Raw genomic sequence first — 21,355 nt, 5'->3', positions numbered from 1 at the left:
AGTTATAAGTGCTACCCTATCAAATAATAATAGTAATAGCCAACATTGATATAGTACCTCCTATGTGCTGAGCTAAGTGCTTTACAACTATAATCTCATCTGATCCTTACAATAGCTTTCAAAGGTAGTGTCACTATTATCTCAATTTTTCAAATGAGGAAACCAAGGCAAACAGGTTAAATGACTTGGCCAGGGTCATGTAGCTCTTAAATGTCTAAGGCTGGATGTGAATTCAGGTCTTCCTGACTTCAGGCCTGGTGCTCTATCCATGTACCATCAACTTCCTCCAAATCTCAATGATTCTTATGAAGTCAGCAACTTCAAGGAAAAACAAAATCTACTGTTAGTAAGAAAATCTCATCAAATTACTTCCAATACTTTTCTCAGGGTGGTAAAAATATATCAATAAACAGCTTTGACATCTACTATTACTTCAGACTGTGAACTCCTTCAGAATAGAAACTGTTTGTTTTTTCTTTATCTGGAAAATGAAAGAGATGGGGTAAATGATCTCCAAGAGTCTTTCAGTATTAAAATTCAACATTTTTATTGAACTCTTATTAGATATCATATTCCCAAGAATGGGCTCATTTGAACACTAACTTATAACCAAACAATTATATCCTTTCCTATTTTTCACCCCTGGAAAGATCCCTTTTCCAAAATGAAGTGTTCATCATTATGGATAGGTCACCAGGATCAGAGTAGTCTCTCTGAAATTGCTTTGTATTTAGTTGTATACATTTGTATAAATTGCTCTGCATCTACTGGTAAAAAACTGATATGTCTGCATCTGTATACGTATTGTTTCTTCCCAGTAGATGGTAAGGTCCATGAGGACAGGGGTTGTTTCCTTTTCTTAACACGGTGTTTGGCCCCTTACAGGTACTGAATAAAAGCTTTTTTGAGTGAATGAATGAACTACAGAAGCCAGGAATCTGGTGCTTATTTGGGGGCTCACTGTTGCTTGGGAAAATGCCTTTGGAAAAAAAGAAACACAAAGATGCCTTTGATATGGTGGCAGATTTTTAGGGAAAAGCAGCAAAGTTTATGAGACCGAAGCCTGGATCTCCTCGAAATTTCATAACTGCAGGCGCAGGCTCACAGGCTTCTAAAAATATGCTTCCTATTTGCCTTTCTCTCCTGCACAGAGCTGAAAGAGAGGTACCAACTGTACAGCATTAAATACATGTGCACCCTGGGCCCAGTGAAAAGATAAGAATTGTTGTTAATTTATTCAGATGGAGTTCGTTAAATTGAACCTCATTAGACCAAATAATCAAAGCAGGTGTTCATAAGTTGCCAATGTTTTTAGTCTCTGTTAATTGTTTGGCTATGCTTCCTAGAGAACTTAGGTAAAGGAAGTTAAAATATCATTAAAATCAGTGACCTTATATTTAATTCCTGTCGCACACACACATATTATTCAAGCTTTAGGCAGTCCTAAATACAGGGCATTTTTTAATGCCATTCATAGACCTTTGCCATTTAGTCATTACCAATATGTAAGCTGCCCTATGGGAAGGCTTCCATTACTACTCTAACCTTCATTACCTAAATACAAGCAGTATAAAACTCTCAAGAGCCTGCCTCCTAATCTTAAACTGATCTACAAATTCCACCAGCCAGGCATCGAGAAGTATTTAGAGATTCTGACTTTGTTCTCAAATGCCGGTCACTTTAAGATGTTTAGAGGCAAAATAATGATAATAAAAACAGTTGCTCACATTCCAGCTAAAACAAAACATTTATTGCGCTTGGCAGGACTACTGCATCTGAACTATAAATCTCAACTAACAAAGAAACCGCACTGCACACCAACCAAACCGCAGGGTGTTGGGATGTGTTTTGCAAAGTGGCTGCAGGTAAAATTTTAAAAGGAGAAAAGTGTCTGGTTCTGTTAAGTGGCCCCACCTTCTCTCCATTAACTTCCTGATGGAGTCCCCCAGCGCGCCCTTAAGTCATTCGGTGTGCTGTTAGCTCTTGTTAGGAAACAGGAACACAGGCAATTAAAACAGGCCAGTAGTTGGAGGCTAGGCAATGAGTACTCCTCCCTCCCTGGGGTCAGTCAACCTCTCCAGGATTAAAGTCCTTCAGCTCCGTCCGAGTCCCAACCTGTTATGCCATCCTCATAGAAACTTCCTCACTGATAGAGATCTATCTCTAAATCGGTAATTTAGGATCTAAGAGAGTTGCCTGAAGGGCTAAGGGAGAAGCTAAGTGACCTGCTCATGGTCACACACCTAGTATGTAGCATCAGTTGGCTTCCAGACTGCAAGGCTGGCCCTCTCTTCGGTGCACTAAGGGGCTACTCAAGCTTCAGTGATCACAGACATCTATAGGGGACCTAGTTAAGGTTTGCAAAATGGCTTCACCTGGCTAATTCAGAGCTACCTGTGAGGTTAAGGACTGAAGGCATTATTATCTCTGGAGCATAAGTCTCCTTCTCCTCACGAGCCACCTTGTCCATTCCCCTCCATCCCCATCCCCTTTTCACCTCCCCTTCCTGTATCATCTTTGTCCATCAGAATGTAAGCTACTTGAGGATAGGGGTTATTTTGATAACTTGTATTTGTATTTTCAGAGCTTAGACTAGTGTCTGGCAGAGAGTAAATGCTTAATAAATGTTCTTTCTTTTTTTCTTTTCTTTTTCTCCTTTCTTTTTTCTTTCTCTCTTCCTCCCTTCTTTTCTCTCTCCCTCCCTCCTTTTCTCTCTCCCTGCCTGCTTCCTCTCTCCCTCCCTCAATTTTCCTTTACTTCCTATCTATTCTATCTATTCATCCATCAATCCATTCATTTATCTATCTTATCCTATCTTATCCTTCCATCCATCCATCTCTCTATCTATCTTTCCTTATTCTACCTATCCCTGATTCTAGCCTTTGACTACATTGTATCGCACTGTCCTTTAGAGAAAAGCTGTTGAACAATGACATGAAGAAGGAGATGTTTTGACTTGCAAGTGAACTGGATTTAAGTGAGGCTGAACTGGGCAAAATCATCAGCCCCACTCTCTCCTCCAGAGTTCTCAGAGACCAGTCAAGTTAAGACAACTGTCGATGGCCCAGGATGCAGTGGGAGACCTTGGCCTTTTTAAGCTAAGGTCTTTCCTAGGTTTCAGTCTGTCTGAGGGAAAACCCATTAAGTAATTAAAGGCTAGGCAAGAATTGAGGAAAAGATGGCCTAATCTGCCTTCACAACAGAATGATTCTGGGAGGGGAAGACCCTCCAAGTTTGTGGCCAGAACCAAAACAATTATGTTTACCTCACTCTGAGTCATCAAAACCCAAACAATGAGTGAGACTTGGGCTCGGACTTATTATTGGCCAGTCAGTGAAAGCCAGAGTGATTTGGGTTTAAAGGTATTTAGTCAAGTAGCACCATTTGAATCCCAATGGGTTTTATCAAAGCCTGATTTTCCAGACCTATATTTAAAAAAATCATAAATGAAAACTATATTAGACAAAAGAGTTAACTGTCCTAGTTTAAAAAAAAATGACAGAATAAATAAATAGGGAAGGAAACAAATAAAAAAAAAATCCAGCCTCCAGACCCCAAGATACCTTGCAAGTATAACTGATCAAATTTATATTCTTTTGGACAGAACACCCACATGTAAGGGTATGACTCCTCACACAGATGGAGGAGTAAGTGTGTGTGTTCGTCCTTCATTGCCGAAGAAGACCATGCTATCAGAGAAATGATGACATGACTTGCACTTGACTTTGTTTTGAGTGAGGGAGGGCTGTGCAGGTCACCAGCCTCACTTCTCCTCCAGAGCCATCTAAATCCAGTGACCAGATATTCATCAGGATGATTGGAGATGACCCAGGATGAGGCAATTGGGGTTAAGTGACTTGCCCAAGGTCACACAGCTAGTGAGTGTCAAGTGTCTGAGGTGAGATTTGAACTCAGGTCCTCCTGACTCCTGCACTGGTGCTCTATCCACTGCGCCACCTAGCTGCCCCTGGAGGGGTAAGTAAAGGAGAAGGAGGAGGGAGAGGGGATGAGACAGGAGCAGCAGCAGCAGCAGAGAAAGGCTAGCCTTGAGCAAAGTATAACTGAAAGCTCAGCCAGGAAAGCTTACGTAGCATTTGGTGTCAGCTCCCTTCACTTCTAGAAGGCCCTCCCTGGCACCTGGTGCACCATCCTGAACACTTACGAAATGCTCACTGACTGACCAAGTTAGTTCCAAGAGAAAAAGGCAATGAAAGCAGCAAGCTGAAGTGAAAAGATGGGGGTTTAGAGTCTGAGGACTTCTCTGAGATCTTGGACAAGTCTTCCTAATCTGTACAATGTGGGCCCAGAGCTATATGACCTCCCAATTCCTTTATGATTCTAAATCTAGGAACTCCTCATCGAATTCCCTCTTGGTCCTAAGGAAGCAGATGCTGCAAGAAATTGTTAGGAGTGAGATTAAGCAGCTGAACCACTCCTGTCCACATGTGTGTATGTACAGATGTATGAACAGGCAGGTGGTGAAGCCTGGGCCTGGAATCAGTAAGACCTGAGTTCAGATCCAGCCTGAGATATCTAACTAGCCATGTGACCCTGTGAAAGTTTTTAAACTTTGTGTGCCTCAGTTTCTCCATCTGTAAGATAAGGGTAATACTAGCACCTACCCCCCAGGGTTACTGTGAGCGTAAAGTGAGATAATATTTGTGATGTGCTTTGCAAACCTTTAAGTGCCACAGACATTTACAAATCATTAGCTATTAGGAATAAACAGGGAAAAGAGGAAAGAATTTAGCATTTTTTGATAAAAGGTTTTATTCAATTTTGGAGACAGATAGGTGGCTTAGTGGGTAGAGTGCTGGACCTAGAGTCAGGAACACTCATCTTCCTGAGTTCAAATCTAGCCTTAAACACTAACTGTATGACCTTGGGCAAGTCATTTAACTCTATTTGTCTCAGTTTCCTCATCTGTAAAATGAGCTGAAGAAGGAAATGGCAAACCATTCCAGTGTCTCTGCCAAGAAAACCCCAAATGAGGTTATTAAGAGTCAGACACAACCGAAAAAAACCACAACTGAACAACACCACTACCTATACCCTAGTCGTAAGACTTTCCCATCTGACTTGTTGCTAAACCCTTTCATACGTGTTGTCTCTCCTGTTGGAATGTGGGCTCCTTGAGAGCAGGGCCTGTCTTTATGTATATTCAGTGCTAAGCACAATGCTTTACATACCGTAAGTACTTAATAAATGCTTGCTTTTATTTATTCGTTCAAATGGGAATAAGCCTTTGGTCCAGAAGCAATATGTCGTTTCCACATGGAAATACAGCAGCGCTGGAATTTCAAGTGGTGACCAATGAGGATTTCAGAAAGTTTGTGTCTCAATTCCCAGGCCACTGTGGGAGCAGTTTCAGTTACAAGTCTCTCCTTCAAATACCACCCCCACCAATCCCATTCAGGAGCTATAATCTTCTTCTTGGAGAAACTGACATACCAGTGGTGACAGCGAGATCCAGCAGAGGGAAGGAATCAGAGACTGAGAATCCTTGTGGTTTTAAGCGGCTTTTAAAACCCAAACAAATTCATGATTTGAAATGGGAGGGCAAAACAAGTTAATGGTGATGGGGAAACCTCAAAATTGTTGGGAAGTACCAAGATAAAAGTTATATACACCAAGTACACCATTATCTGAAGCTTTTCTAATCACCTTCTCTCTCCCTATCCCCCTTCACTGTTCTTATTACACATTTCCCCAGCCCCAAAAAGGGTTTTTCCTTGCAGTGAGGGTGGGGGAGAAGTCATTTGCATGGTATAGTCTGAAGCAAGGCAGACATGAAAGTCCCAACCCATTCTCAAATTCTTCTTTCCCCTTGGTATATTGGAAAGAGCACTGGACTAAGAAGCAGGTTAGGAAACTGGCTATGGGCACAGAGAGGGATGGTTTCAGAAGAACCTGGGACCACCTGCATGGACTAACACAGTCAAAGAACATGGACAGAACCAGGAGAACCATTAGTTCAGTAACCACAGCAATGTAAAGAAAAATAATTCTGAAAGCCTTAAGAACTCTGATCACTGAAATTATTAGCAACCACATTCCACAAGACCACTGATGAAACATGCTACTACTCCCTTAACAGAGAGGGGATGCACTCAAGACATGCAGTTATCCCTTTTACATCACAGGGGTTAGAGGTGTGGTGATCTGGAAAATCTTCGATCTGGAAAATCCGAGTAATATTTTTTAGGCCCTCCCTTTGTACCAGAGAAGAAGTCTGAATTTTTTCTTTTTCTTTTATGGGGTGTTTACAGTACCTTATTGTAAAATTTGGGTTGAATATTTGGTCATATTTTAACTTCTAAATAAAGAAATTGTGTATATTTATGGTATTATAAGATAAAATATGTTGATATTATAGAATACTATACATATATTTTATGTATAGTATTATGTATACTATATATAGTAGAGTATACCTAGTATATAATATTTATGTATAGTATTTTATTTTATTTCTGAGTTTCTAAATTCCCCCCAAATTCCCATTTAATTTCTTATGTTGACCTGTGGTATACTGAAACTTCAGCAGGGAAAGTCATGATGTGGAAGGGATAACTATTATATTCTCTGGACACAGTCAATGTGGGAACTGGTTTTGGAATATACATAATTGTTAGAAAAATTGTCTTTTTTTCCAAGGGGGGGAGGGAATTGGGAGAGGCTGGTTATCAACAAGGTTGCTCAAAAGTCAGTCACCAAATGGGCATTTATTAAAAATGCACACAAGAAAGCTGAAGGAAGGTCAAAATGAACACAGACAATCAGGGCAGCTTTGAAAGTATACGTTAACTGACTAATATGGAAATATATTTTATATGATTATACATATATAACCTATATCAAACTGCTTATCATTTTAAGAAGGGTGGAGGTAAGAGAGAAAATTTGGAACTCAAAATTTTTAAATGAATGTTAAAATTTGTCCTTACATGTAATCAGAAAAAAATAAAATAGTTTCAAAATAATAATAAAAAAGAAAGCATGTTAAATTTATTATAGATTTAAAATGAAAAATAAGCTCTACATAATAGAGATGTGTAATTTCCATCTTTTTCTGTTCTACTTTGTGTAAGAAAATTCTAATTGTGCTTGGTGCTTAACAAATACAAAGATTTTTTAAAAATACAATTGGCTATATGACAATCATTTAAACTCCTGGAGCCTCAGTTTTCTCTGCTACAAAAAGGGATAATGAAAATTGTACAATATACCTCATAGGGTTTTTGTGAGCATCAAATGGGATTCTGTATGTAAAGTGACTTTATAAGCTTTGAAATGCTAGGTAAACACCAGCTACTTTTATTGCTAAATGCTCCTGTTATAAATTCAGTCTTTTAAATTAATTAATCTCTTCCTAGGATCTCCTTTTAAAATAAAAATCGCCCCAATATTAATTTCCCAAAACCTCAGTGTAAATGTTTGTCACACCACTTCTTCTATGGCTGGAGGAGGAATGGGATTGGGAACTCTAGATGGGATGTTGAGACACAGACAAGGAAGGGAGGAAGAGCCACAAGGGACCTGGAATATCTTCTAAGCCAATCCTCTCATTTTCCAGAGAAAACAGAGACCCAGAAAAAGGAAATGACTTACTGCAAGCTGGGTCATCAAGCACTCACCATGTGTCAGGCATTGGGCTAACTGCTGGCAATACAAACACAAGCAAAGAGAAAGGCAGTCCCTGTCCTCCAGAAGCTTCTATTTGATGGGAAGACAATACAGAAAAAGGATGCTAAAAAGTTGGAGGGAAGAATCAGGAGAAGGTACCTGCAAATGGGGTATGGTGGCAAAGTCTAGAGAATCAGATGTAGTGTCAGGACAGGAATGAAAGAAGAGGCATGGCTGACCTGGACCCTTCCACCAACTGGAGGAGGGCCCTGAAGGGACAGAGGCATCTTCCAGGGTAAGAAGGCTGCTGGGACATGGTGGCTTTTCACGGGAATAGCTGGTTGAAACAGGGCAGTGTGGAGTTATCTCTAACCTTGGCTTTTGTTCTAAAAAGTCAACGGCTCTATGTTGACATCTAATTCAGAAATAATTCCCATGAGTGCTGGTCCTGGAATCAGGAAGACCTGAGTTCAGGTCTCAAATACTTACTACGTATGTAACCCGGGCAAGTCACTTAACTTCTGCCTCAGTTTCCTCACCTATAAAATGCAGATAATAATAGCATCTACTTTGTTTTAAGACTCAAATATTTATCTGTAAAATGTCTAGGACAGTGCCTGTAACAGTGAGTACTCACTGAAAGCTTATTTCCTTCCTTCTCAAAATAGAACACATCTCCTTTTTTGCTGGTGCTATTTCATGCATACCAACGCTAGAGGCTTCTGACGCTTTTCTGCACAAAATATTTATTCTATATATGCACAAAACATCCGTGTTGTATGCGGCTGTTTGGTCTCTCTCATGTCTTAGTCTCAAAGCATCTTTCTTGAATACATTTTTGGTGATCTTTTCTAATGCCCACCTTTATACTGAGATCACCAAATAATAATGTGGATGCTGGTATAACTTAGCGGGTCTTACCAACACTTTGGAGACTTTTTCTACCTCCTAGTCCCTGCAATAATTGGTGCTGGCCCAGGAGCTGCAACTGTCTTCACAGTACAAGTGGTTATCCAAAACGCTACAATGCGAGATTGCTGTCTCCTGTGTCCCATGAAATGATGTTCTGTGTTGCCTGTGGAGGCACAATCCAAACCAATTCTATCGCTCTTTAATTGCCTCTCCAAAAAGGTCCATTTTTCTACAATTTCTTTTTTGTCATTTGTACAGTTTAGATAGTGAGTGTCAATACTGATATGATTCAGTTTTTCCAGGGCTATCTCCAATGGACAAAGTCCACTGAGAGTCAGGGATGTATTGATCACTGGACAAGGATCTCCAAAATGGAAAACATTTGTAAAGATTGCTGTTACCAACTTCTTTCTCTATCAATGACAATATAGCTACTGCATTAGGATTGTACCATCACAGTACTCTTTATTTCTCCTCAATTAATGCCCCATCTCACTCCCCACAGATGCTATTCCGAGACTGTGCTTCCCTCCTCAAACATGCCTTCCCCCACCTCCCCTAGCTGAGGACCTTTCTTCTTTAATGAAAAAACTGAGACAGGAAGACTCACTTCCTGAGTTCAAATCTGGCCTCAGACACTTACTGTATGACCCTGGGCAAGTCACTTCACCTTGTTTGCCTCAGTTTTCTCATCTGTAAAATGAGCTTGAGAGGGAAATGACAAACACCAGTATCTTTGCCAAGAAAATCCCAAATAGGGTCACAGAGAGTCAGACACAACTAAAATGACTAAAGAACAATAAAAAGACTCCCTTGTGAGCTTCAGTCATGTATCAACAACTACCTACTGGGCATTTCATACTGGGTGTCCCAAAGACAACTCATCATATCCAAAACTGAACTCATCTTTCCCCCTCAAACTCTGACCCCTTTATAAACTTCCCTATTTCTGTCAAGAGTCTGTCACCATCTTTGTGGTTTCCTAGGTTCATAATCTTGGTATCCCATCATATCCTAGATTCCTCCCTCTCCTTAACCTCACATGCCCAGTCAATTGCCAATACTTAACATTTCTACCTTTATAACACCCTTTCCATCTGACCCTTTTTTCTCCATTCACACATGCTACCATATTTCAGACCCTCAACATCTCACTCCCAGAGTATTATAACAGCCTCCTAATTGGTCTCCCTGCTACAAGTTTCTCACCACTACAAGTAGATCCTCCATATGCCTGCCAAAGAAATTTTCCTTAAGTGAAGATCAGACCATGTGACTCTCTTCCTTAACCAATTCTAGTGGGTTCCTGTTGCCTCTAAGATAAAATAGAAAGTCATAACCTTGAAAGCCGTATACAGCCTGGCTTCAAACTAACTTTCCAGTCTCAAAGGACAGAGACTAGAGCAGTCAGTCAGAAGAAAGTAAAGACAGAAGGGTGTTTTGAAAGCTCAGAGAGTAGAGTTTCTGGGAGAAGGAGGCAAATCCACTAGACAGGCCACGAAAGAGGAGGACTGAAAAAAGATCATAAGATTTGGTATTTAAGAGATTATTGGTAGGTGGAGCCAAGATGGCAGAGAAAAGCCAGGAAGTTGCCTGAGCACTCCTCAGTTTCCCTCAGAAACAATGTTAAATCAAACCTCTACCCAGATTCTGGAGCAATAGAACCTAAAGACAGAGTGAAACAATTTTCTAGTTTAGGATAACTTAGAAGGACTTTGGGAAAGGTTTATCTCACTTAGGTAAAGGGGGAGTGCAGCCCAGCAGAGCCAGTGTCCAGGCAAGCCGTTAAGAAAGCTCTTATACACAGCACAGATCAGCAACCACGGCCATCTGGTCCTGGCTCAGGAGGTCAGCTGTGAGGCCTCCAACCCCAGTGCAGAAGGCAAACTGGCAGCCTGGGAACTCCCAACACAACTGGAGTGACTAAAACCAGCTTCCCCCCCAGCACAGTGGGTAAGCTGCAGGCACCTGAGGCCATGGCACAGAAAGTCAGTGAACAGGCCCCTGGACCCCAGCACAAAAAGTTTGGGACAGTGCTCCCTGGAAGCAGAGCTCAACTTTAAAAGTCACCAATAGGCTAAAAATGAGTGAAAAAGAGAAAAGAGTCCTGACCATAGAAAGCTCCTATGGCAACAGGAAAGATCGTAACACAAACTTAGATGAGGACAACAAAGTCAAAATGCCTAAAGTGAAGCCTCAAAGGGGAAGATGAATTGGACTCAAGACTCAAACTCTTCTAGGACGAGCTCAAAAAGGACTTTAAAAATCAAGTAAGAGAGAAGCAAAATTGGGGAAAGAAATGAGAGTTACACAAGAGAGAGTCAACAGCCTGGAAAAGGAAGGACAAAAAATGGCTGAAGAAAACAATTCCTCAAAAAATACAATTGGCCAAATTGGGTTGGGAGGAGGGGAATTCACTGAAGAAAACAACTCCTTAAAGAGAAGAACTGGCCAAATGGAAAAGGAAGTTTATAAAAGCTCACTGAAGAAAATAATTCCTTAAAAATTAGAATTGGGCAAGTGGAAGCTAATGACTCAATGAGACATCAAGAATCAGTCAAACAAAACCAAAAGAATGAAAAAACAGAAGAAAATGTAAAATACCTCATTGGAAAAAAATCAACTGAGCTAGAAAATAAATCCAGGAGAGATAATTTAAAAATCACTGTATGACTTGAAAGCCATGATCAAAAAAAGAGCCTGGACAGTATTTTTCAAGAAATTATCAAGGAAAATTGCCCTGATATCCTAGAACCAGATGATAAAATAGTAATTGAAAGAATTCACTGATCACCTCCTGAAAGAAGTCCCAAAATGAAAATTCCAAGAAATACTGTAGCCAAATTCCAGAATTATCAGGCCAAGGAGAAAATACTGCAAACAGCCAGAAAGAAACAATTCAAATATCAAGGAGTACAGCACTTAACATCTTTTACATTAAAGGATCTGAGGGCTTGGAATATGATATTCTGGAAGGCAAATGATATTCTGACCAGCAAAACTGAGCATAATCTTTCAAGAGAAAAGATGGATATTCAATGTAATAGCAGACTTCCAAACTTTCCTGATGAGAAGACCAGAGCTGAACAGAAATTTGATTTTAAAATACAAGACTTAGGAGAAGCATAAAAAGGTAAACAGGGGAAAAACCAAACATATATGTTATTCAATAAAGTTAGATAGGGAAGGGGAACCTGTGGCATCCAGGTTACATATGACCCCTAGGTCCTCAAGTGTAGCCTTTTGACCTAATCTAAACTTCACAGAACAAATCTCTTTAATAAAAGGATTTGTTCTGTAAAACTTAGACTCAGTCAAAAGACCAAACTCAAGGATCTAGAAGGCCACTTGTGGCCTCAAGGCAGCATGTTCCCCAACCCTGGAACTATTTACATCACTCTATGGGAAGAAGATACTTGTAACTCTTGAGACTTGTACCTCTATTAGGGCAGTCAGAAGGACTATACATAGACAGAGGGTGTGAGCATAAGTTGACTTTGATATGATGACATAAAAAAAATTAAGGGGTGAAAAAAAGGATTGTACTGGGAAAAGAGGAAAGGGGGAGGCAGAATAGGGTAAATTACATCACATGAAGAAGGACAAAAGAGCTAATACAGTAGAGGGAAAGAAGGGAGAGGGTGAGCATTGTTTGAACCTTACTCTCATTGGATTTGGCTCAAAGAGGGAATAACATGCACACCCAGTTGGGTATATAAATTTATATTACCCTATAGAGAAGTAGGAGGGGAAAGAAATGGGAGGGGAGGACTGATAGAAGGGAGGGGAGAAGGGAGGGCAGAAGTAGGAAGGAAAGGGAAAAGAAAAGGGAAGGAGGGCTGAGAGAAGGGAGGGCAGACTGAAGGAGGTGGTAGTCTGAAGCAAAACACTGGTCAGGAGGGATAGGATGAAAGGACAAAGAAAGTATTCACGAGGCAGGGAAGGCAGAATAGGATGGAGAGAAATACACAGTTAGTAATCCTAACTGTGAATGTGAATGGGATGAATTCTACCATAAACTGGATGCAGATAGCAGAGTGGTTTAAAAACAAGAATCTAACAAAATGTTGGTTACAAGAAATACATTTGTAGGAGAGAGATACACACAGAGTAAAGGTAAAAGGCTAGAGCAGAATATACAACAAAAAAAAATCAGGGGTAGCAATCCTGATCTCAGACAAAGCAAAAGCAAAAACATCTAATAAAAAGTAAAAAGGAGGGAAATTGTATCTTGTTAAAAGGTATCACAGACAATGAAATAATATCAATACTAAACATATTCACACCAAGTAGTATACTGTCTAAATTCTTAGAGGAGAAGTTAAGGGAGTTACAGGAAGAAATAGAGAGCAAAACTGTACTAGTGAGGGACCTTAACCTCCCCCTCTCAAAACTAGATAAATCTACCACAAAATAAACAAGAAAGAAGTTAAGGAGGTGAGTAGAATTTTAGAAAAGTTAGATATGATAGACTGTTGGAGCAAAGTAAATGGATATATAACTATACATATATATATATATATATATATGTATATATAAATGGTATATATAAATATACCTTTTTCTCAATGGTACATGGCACCTACATAAAAAGTGACCATGTATTAGGGCATAAAAACCTCATAATTCAATGCAGAAAGACAGAAATATTAAATACATCCTTTTCAGATTATGATGCAATAAAAATTACATGTAATAAAGGGCCATGGAAAGAGAGATTAAAAATCAGTTGGAAACTAAATAATCTAATCCTAAAGAATGAGTGGGTCCAACAACAAATTATAGAAACAATCAATAATTTCATCAAATAGAACAACAATAATGAGACAAAATACTAAAATTTATGGAATGAAGTCAAAACGGTTCTTAGGGAAAATTTTATATCTCTAAATTCTTACATGTATAAAATAGAGAAAGATGAGACCAATGAATTGGGCGAGCAACTAAAAAAGTGAGAAAAAGAACAAATTAAAAATTGCAAATTAAATATCAAATTCAAAAATTCTGAAAATCAAAGGAGAGATTAATAAAAATAAGAAAACTATTGAACTAAGAAATAAAACTAAGATCTGGCTTTATGAAAAAAAACCCAGTAAATAGATAAACTTTTGGCTAATTTGATTTATAAAAAAGAAAACCAAATTATCAGTATCAAAAATGAAAAAGGAGAATTCACCACCAATGAAGAGAAAATTAAAGCAATAATTCAGAGCTATTTTGACCAACTATATGCCAATCAATCTTAAGTGAAATGGGTGAATACTTACAAAAATATAAATTGCCCAGATTAGTATAAGAGTAAATAAAATACTTAAATAACCCCATTAATAAAAAAAGAAATTGAACAAGCCATCAATGAACTCCCTAAGAAAAAACCTCAAGGGTCCGGTGAATTTATAAGTGAAAATCTTGTGTATCTTGAATTCTATCAAACATTTAAAGAACAACTAATCCCAATACTATATAAACTATTTAGAAAAATAGGAAAAGGAGTCCGAATAAATTCCTTTTATGATACAAATATGGCTGATATCTAAACTAGAAAAAGCCAAAATGGAGAAAGAAAATTATAGACCACTTTCCCTAATGAATATTGATGCAAAAAACTTAAATAACATCAGCAAAGAGATTACTGCAATTTATCACAAGAATAAGACACTGTGACCATGTGGGACGTATACTAGGCATGTAGGGCTGGTTCGATATTAGGAAAACAATCAGTATATAATTGACCATCTCAGTGACAAAACTAACAGAAATCATATGATTATTGCAATAGTTGCAAAAAAAAGTTTTTGACAAAATACAGCACGCATTCTGATTAAAAAACAGTAGAGAGCATAGGAATAAATAGAATTTTCCTTAAAGTAGTATCTATCTAAAACTATCAGGAAGCATTATTTGTAATGGGAATAAGCTAGAAACTTTCTCAACAAGATATGGAGTGAAACAAGGATGTCCATTATCACCACTATTATTCAATGCTGTGCTAGAAAGAAGAAAAAAGTTGAAGGAATTAGAATAGTCAATGTAGAAACAAAACTATCACTCTTTGCAGATGATATGATGGGATGCTTAGAAAATGCTAGAGAATCAACTAGGAAACTACTTAAAATAATTAACAACTTCAGCAAAGTTGCAGGATACAAAACAAACCCACGTAAATCATTAGCATTTCTATATATTACCAACAAAGCCCAGCAACAATGGATAGAAAGAGAAATTCTATTTAAAATGACTGTAGACAATAAAAAATATTTGGGATTCTATCTGCCAAAACAAACCCAGGAACTGTATGAACACAATTACAAAACACTTTTCACACAAATAAAGTCAGATCTAAATTGGAAAAATATCAATTGCTCATGTGTAGGCCGAGCTAATATAATAAAAATGACAATTCTACCTAAATAGGTTACTTATTCAGTGCCATACCAATTAAACTACCAAAAAATTACTTTAAAGAGTTAGAAAAAATAATAATGAAATTCATCTGGAAGAACAAAAGGTCAAGAATATCAAGGGAATTAATGAAAAAAAAATGCAAAGGAAGGTGCCCTACCCAAACCAGACCTAAAACTATAAATATAATATAATATATATACTCCTTTTCACCAGGCTCTGACAAAGATGTGACTTTCTTGCCAAGGCTAGTCTCTATGTGCACCTTTTGTCTTCATCTCCTTTTTCCTTCTCTGGCAGACTGTCCCTCATTGCCCTTATTCTCTTCCTCTCTCTCTCTCTCTCTCTCTCTCTCTCTCTCTCTCACACACACTCTCTCTCATAACTTGCCCAGAGTCACAGATTTAAAACTATATTATAAAGTGACAATCATCAAAACTATTTTGTACTGCCTAAGAAATAGAGTGGTAGGTCAGTGGAATAGCTTAGGTACACAAGACACAGTAAGTAGTGAATGACTACAGTACCCTACTGTTTGATAACCCCAAAGACTCCAGTTTCTGGGATAAGAACTCACTATGCAACAAAAACTGCTGGAAAAACTGGATAACAGCATGGTAGAAACTAGGAATAGAACAATATCTCACACCCTATACCAAGATAAGGTCAAAATGGGTACATAGAGGGACTGGCCTTGGCAAGAAAGTCACCTCTCTGTCAGAGACTGGTGAAAAGGAGTAAAATGAGGAATAATAATGAGGGGTTTCAAAATGAAAAGAAGGGGAGGAGAGTCATGAGATAACAATAATTCAAATGTATAAATTCTGCCATGTTTGGTAAAAATCAGTTGTGTTACCTTATGGTTCCATCTCAGAAGTCTAATTAGGGTGACAGAATTAACACACATGAAATACTATTACACAACATAAGTCAACAGTTTTCAATTGCATGCTAAATTATGTAGAACAGTCTACAGGCTCTGCCTGAAGGTGAGAAGGAAATGAAGGAAGGATGCATGAAGTGGTAGGAAACTTTACAGAGAATACTGAACCGATTTTTAAAAGCTAACCACTGGCTAACCAATGGACAAAGGGATATATATATTTTCCATATACTTAGGCAATTCCAAATACTAACTGATAAATAATAATGATAAACTAAGAAGTCTCTTTTAAACACATGTAGATAACAAATGTGTAATATCTTTAATGCATTTGATAACAGTTGTGAACTGTCCATAAGCAATACCCATGATACAAACACATGCTCTACTAATTGGATTAGCTTCTCCTGCCTCATTCGCTGAGGAGGTTGATATGTGGGAAAGTATTTGTTTCTGGAGAGGGTAGAGTAGGAGGAGAGGAGATGGCAATGACAAATTACTCACAACACTCAGAGAGTCCTGAGCAGCCTACACAACACCAAGAGGAAGCATGAGGAGATGGCACCAAATGGAGACACTTCAGTGCTAGCACAGTCATAACAGAGGAGCAAACCCAACACCTTTAGAAGGCCTGGTGCCTCAGTAGGAAGCCATATGTACCAAGGAGTGATGAGGCACATTGACCCGATGAGAAGACCTATGGATACCACCTAAGTATTCATGTCTACTACAGGACAGGCAGGCCCTGTTCTTTCACTGGTATTGAGAGCTGTGTGGACCTTAGAAGTCTTGAGAGAAGCTGGGACCAACGACAAGAAGCACATATCTAGTGCTTTAAGTTTTCCATCAGAGCAGAGGTTACTCAGTGCCTCAAGGCAGGGCTTCATAACCTTTTTTTGTCATAGACAACTTTGGCAGTCTGATGATATAAATCCCCTTTCAGATAATATTTCTAAATGCATAAAATAAACTACAAGTTTGCAAAGGAAATCAATTATACTGAAATACAGTTATCAAAAAATATACTTTTAAAAGTTTGTAGACCTCATGTAGGATCCCCTTCCTGAATATTTTTAAATGCAAAAAAAAAAGATTACAAAGGAAACCAATTATCTTGAAATTGTATCAGTAAGCACCCCAACATACACAGACGGGCCTGCTATCATGGGTTCTTAGATCTGCATTCATAAAAGGAAAGCAACTTTCAAGGGGTTAACAATCACTTTAATCAAGCACATGTATCATTCCTTTAACCAAGCACATATATCATTCACCTAATTCAGGGGAGTCAGCCCCCTGAATTTCAAAGAAAATATAGGGAAATCAACAGATCAACAGACATGACTTCCTCTACCTGAATTCAACAGACAATTGGACCCTAACTGTCTGACCATAGTTCCCAGAGATAGTAGGACAACATCTGGGTTCTCAAAGCCAGGGGGCTCCTTAGCAGCTTCCTAGAGTCCTCATCTGGCCAAACAAACACTTCCAGCCAGTAAGCCCCAAAGTAATCAACAGACATGGCTTCCTCTGCCTGACCATAATTCAACAGACAGGTATAGCTCTCTGACCATAATTACCAGAGAGGGAAGCATGACATCTGGGTTCTCAAAGTGGGGGAGGATTGGGGATGGGGGTGGAAGGCTCCTTAGCGGCTTCCCAAAGTCCTCATTTGGCACTCAAACCTTCTTAGAAAAACTAAGCCCCAAAGTAAAACCTCACCCTCAGAGTATTTATACACTTTTTACAGCCAGAGGGCATAACCCTCTGACCCAGGATCTCAATAGAAAAAACAATATCGACTTGTAAAGACTTTTGATTGATAAAGGAAAGATTCAATCAGAGGCACTTTTAGTAAAACAAAAGCAGCAAAATACCCTAATTTGATTGCCATCACAGAAATGTCTGTCTGTCTGTCTGTCTGTCCCTCTCTCTCTCTCTCTCTTTCTCTCATTCACAGACCCTAGGTTAAGAACCTATGTCATAAGGTCAGGGGTAGGACCTCTTCCTCACAGTTGGAAGACTTGGATCTAAGACTTACACAGGAAGCCCTGAGTTCAAATCTGGCCTCAAACACTTATTAGCTATGTGACCTTGGCCATGTTTGCCTCAGTTTCCTCAACTGTACAATGAGGACTATAATAATAACCTACCTCTCAGGGTTGTTGTGAGGATCAAATGAGATACTATTTATAAAGGAACTTGGGACAGTATATGGCACACAGTAGGTACTATATAAATGCTACCTCTCATTAGATCCAATCTCTTCCCCCTAGCTCCATCTCTCAGCAATTCCAACTGTTCCATGGACATCTAATTAAGTACTCTGCTGTCTTCTCAGACTCAGCACGTACAAATCTCAGCTCATCACATAGGATCCTATGACTGTTTCCCTCTTTTCAGCATTTTCCTGTTTCTGCAAACTAGGCTCGAACCCTCAGAGTTACTTCTGTCTCCTCCTTGTTTTCATCTCTGTCTGCTAAGACCTGCCATTTCTGTCTCTGTAACACACTTCTCCTCTGTCTCCTCTAACTTCTTGTCTGTGACCCACTCAAGGGCTTCCCTGTCTTATTTCTCTTCCTCCTCCAGTTTACTCCATGCAATGGCACCACATTAATCCTTAAACCTGGTTCCTCCCACCTTCAAGCTTTTACCTAAAGACTCTCCATGGCTCCCCACTACCTGCTAAATAAAATCCAAACTCTTTTGCATGGCATTCAAGGCCCCCAATACCCAAAGGCCAATCTCATCTCTTACTCCTCCCTCACCTCTCTGTACATACAATACTGCAGACAAATTAGTTTACATGTGATCCTCCAAACACACTCCCTATTTTCTTGCTTCTATACTTTCTATATTTAACTTCCTACACCTGAAATATTCCTTCTTCTCTGCTTCACCTATCTAACTCATCTCTTCCATGAAGTTTTCTCTGATGTCCTTTTCTCCCATCTAGAAGAAATCTCCTTCCTCCTCCCAACACAGAGAACAATGTACTGTACAAACAAGTCATTTAATAAAACTGAATGAGTGAATCACTAAATCACTTTAAGTCTTTCTTATTACATTTTCACATTATGCCTTATATTACTATTCTTTTAGACTCATCTTCCTGAGTTCAAATCTGGTCTCAGACATTTACTAGTTGTGTGACCCTGGGCAAGTCACTTAATCCTGTATGCCTCAATTTCTTCATCTGCAAAATGAGCTGGAGAAAGAAAAGGCAAACCACTCCAGTATCTTTGCCAAGAAAACCCCAAATGGTTTTAATGAAGAGTTGGACATGACTAAAAAGTGACTGGACTACAAACAATTATAATACGCATGCTTTATCCTTTCTACAAGACTGTTAAGCTCCATAAGGACAGAGATTGTCTCTGATACATTTTTATATCCTACATCTCCCCTCCCCAGTGTCTAGAGCAGGAAACTGCACATTGTAAGTACTTAGTAAGACTCTATTAAAAGAATGGGTTCACATATAGCATACAGAGAAACAGAGAAATGCCATGGCATGGGACTTTCTGTTACAAAACAGAATGATGGAACATCCCATTTTAAAAATGAAAATCTTTGGTAATACCTGATTTTTAAGGTCTGTACAATCTCAACATTCATACAAGCAATATGGGGAGGATACATGGAACCCAACAGGATAAGTAAGACCATCAGCATGGTGTCTCAAGAACGTTTCATGGACAAAGGCTTTGTGGTTTAAGACACACAGATCTGGGTGAAGTAGCTTCAGGTCTCCTCCATGCACTCTGAATTCGTTTGAATTTAGGAACAAAATTCCATATGGACAGGGCTGGACTTAAGCAGCCTGAACGTATTTCCTGAGGACAACAAATCACAGACAAGGAAACACAGGGACAGCCTGGCATGCTGGTGCTCAGAACCTGTCTTTGTAATTGTAGCCTTCAGACAGGCCTAATCAATTAGAAGGGGCTGATTTTAACCAGTCACAGGCTCATTACGCCGCATTCCCGTTTGTGTTGATGAAAATCAGTTTCAGTCTGTGGCCTGGAACTCATGGACAGCAACTTCCTGGGGCCTCTTATATAAACACATCAAGAAACATTTTTATTTGGAGTTGCTCCCTCCCCCCGCCACCTTATATTTTAAGGGAGCAGCTTTGTGAATCAAGATTAAATTAAAATGATTTGAAGCTTGGACTCAGAAACATATATAAGCAGGGGAAAGATATCTGAAGCCAAGGCCTTCAGAGAGTAATTGTTATTTGCATTACTTCAGAAGTGGACTTTGAGACAGATTACTGAATATTTAGCCTATGGGATTAAATGAAGACAGCTTCACTATCTCCATGTAGCCAAACCAAATGCCTTTTCAAGGAAAATATCCTATGAGAAAAAGCCTTTAAAAGACAGAAAGTCTAGGTCCATACTCTTTGCCCAAAGGGCTGGATAGGAATGAAATGGAAATTTTCAGCATTCATTGGTTTTCTGGAGAGGTGTCTCAATGGAGGAATAACAAAAATGACCGTCTTTCATGTGATGTGTGGTTAGACTCAAAAAAGCAGCAGGGTGGAGGAACAGCACAAAACCCCACACACGCACGGAGTCCAAAATGGGATGCAAATCCTGTAAGGATTCCAAATCAAGTTGCAAAATACATCTGATGAGTCATACCTGGCTGGCTTCCCTCTGGGGCTTTGTCAAGGCAGCGAGTCAATAGGATGAGAATATCTATACAGGCAGCTCTGGTCACCAAACAAGGATTCTGCCTGGAAAGTGAAAGGACAGCAGGTAAATAAACCCATCTTTAGTACCTGTGGGCAACAGGGGTGATTACTGAGCGTGCCAGTCATACGTCTCCAGCACTCAAGGAAGGAATCAACAGACGATAGGGCAAGGGTCAATGTAAGAGCTCTGAGCTCTGGCCAAGTAACAAATAGTAAAAAGTAAAAGGTCCACACCAAATCCATACTTTACCAAATCCAAATCATAAAACAAAGAGGAAAAACACACTCTGTAAAAATGGGTAATTTCTGGAAAAACCCCAAACTGGCCATGAAAAATCCGTTTGACATTTTAGAGAAAAAGAGTGCAATGACATGCGGCAAACCATAACTATGGGTTTAAAATAATGAGCTAAACAACAAACAAATGCAAGAAATTAAAAACATGGGAGCCAAACGTTGTTGGTTTTTTAAATAAGTGGATTTTTAAAAATAAATAGAGCAACCAATTTTACCCCTTGAACTTATACAATAGAGATTAACAAGCCTCAGACTTTGTGTCCTAGATGGAAAAGAAGTGAAATTTCCTTATAAAAAGTCAGAAACTGAGGATGAAGGCCCTTAATTCCAAGACTCAGGCCATACTAACAATAAGAAGTCAAAAGCCTGTGCCCAGTCTCATGTGTACCATCCATTCAGCTGGGTTCCTTCTCCACTGTCTGGCTCTGAATACTGTGATCTGGGCCTCTTCTGCCTCTATCTTTATCATCAGACTCTATGGTAAAGATGTAGAGATATGAACTAGACCAGTGGTATCACACTTAAAAAAGAAA

At 39.1% G+C, this 21,355-nt stretch overlaps 1 protein-coding gene across 3 annotated transcripts in view; it reads right to left on the bottom strand.

The window, feature by feature from the left end:
* THADA (THADA armadillo repeat containing) overlaps positions 1–21,355 on the bottom strand; it is a 433,436-nt gene that overhangs the window by 83,568 nt on the left and 328,513 nt on the right. For all 3 annotated transcript variants that reach the window (XM_072635750.1, XM_072635749.1, XM_072635751.1), the window contains one exon: positions 20,473–20,567. In XM_072635750.1, coding sequence (XP_072491851.1) covers positions 20,473–20,567 — 95 coding nt within the window. The remainder of the gene's footprint in view (positions 1–20,472; positions 20,568–21,355) is intronic.

Source organism: Notamacropus eugenii, chromosome 1 (genome assembly GCF_028372415.1).
Source record: "Notamacropus eugenii isolate mMacEug1 chromosome 1, mMacEug1.pri_v2, whole genome shotgun sequence".
NCBI classification, from domain to species: domain Eukaryota; kingdom Metazoa; phylum Chordata; class Mammalia; order Diprotodontia; family Macropodidae; genus Notamacropus; species Notamacropus eugenii.
The sequence above is the reverse complement of the archived record's forward strand: the minus strand, read 5'-3'. Positions and strand labels throughout refer to the sequence as shown.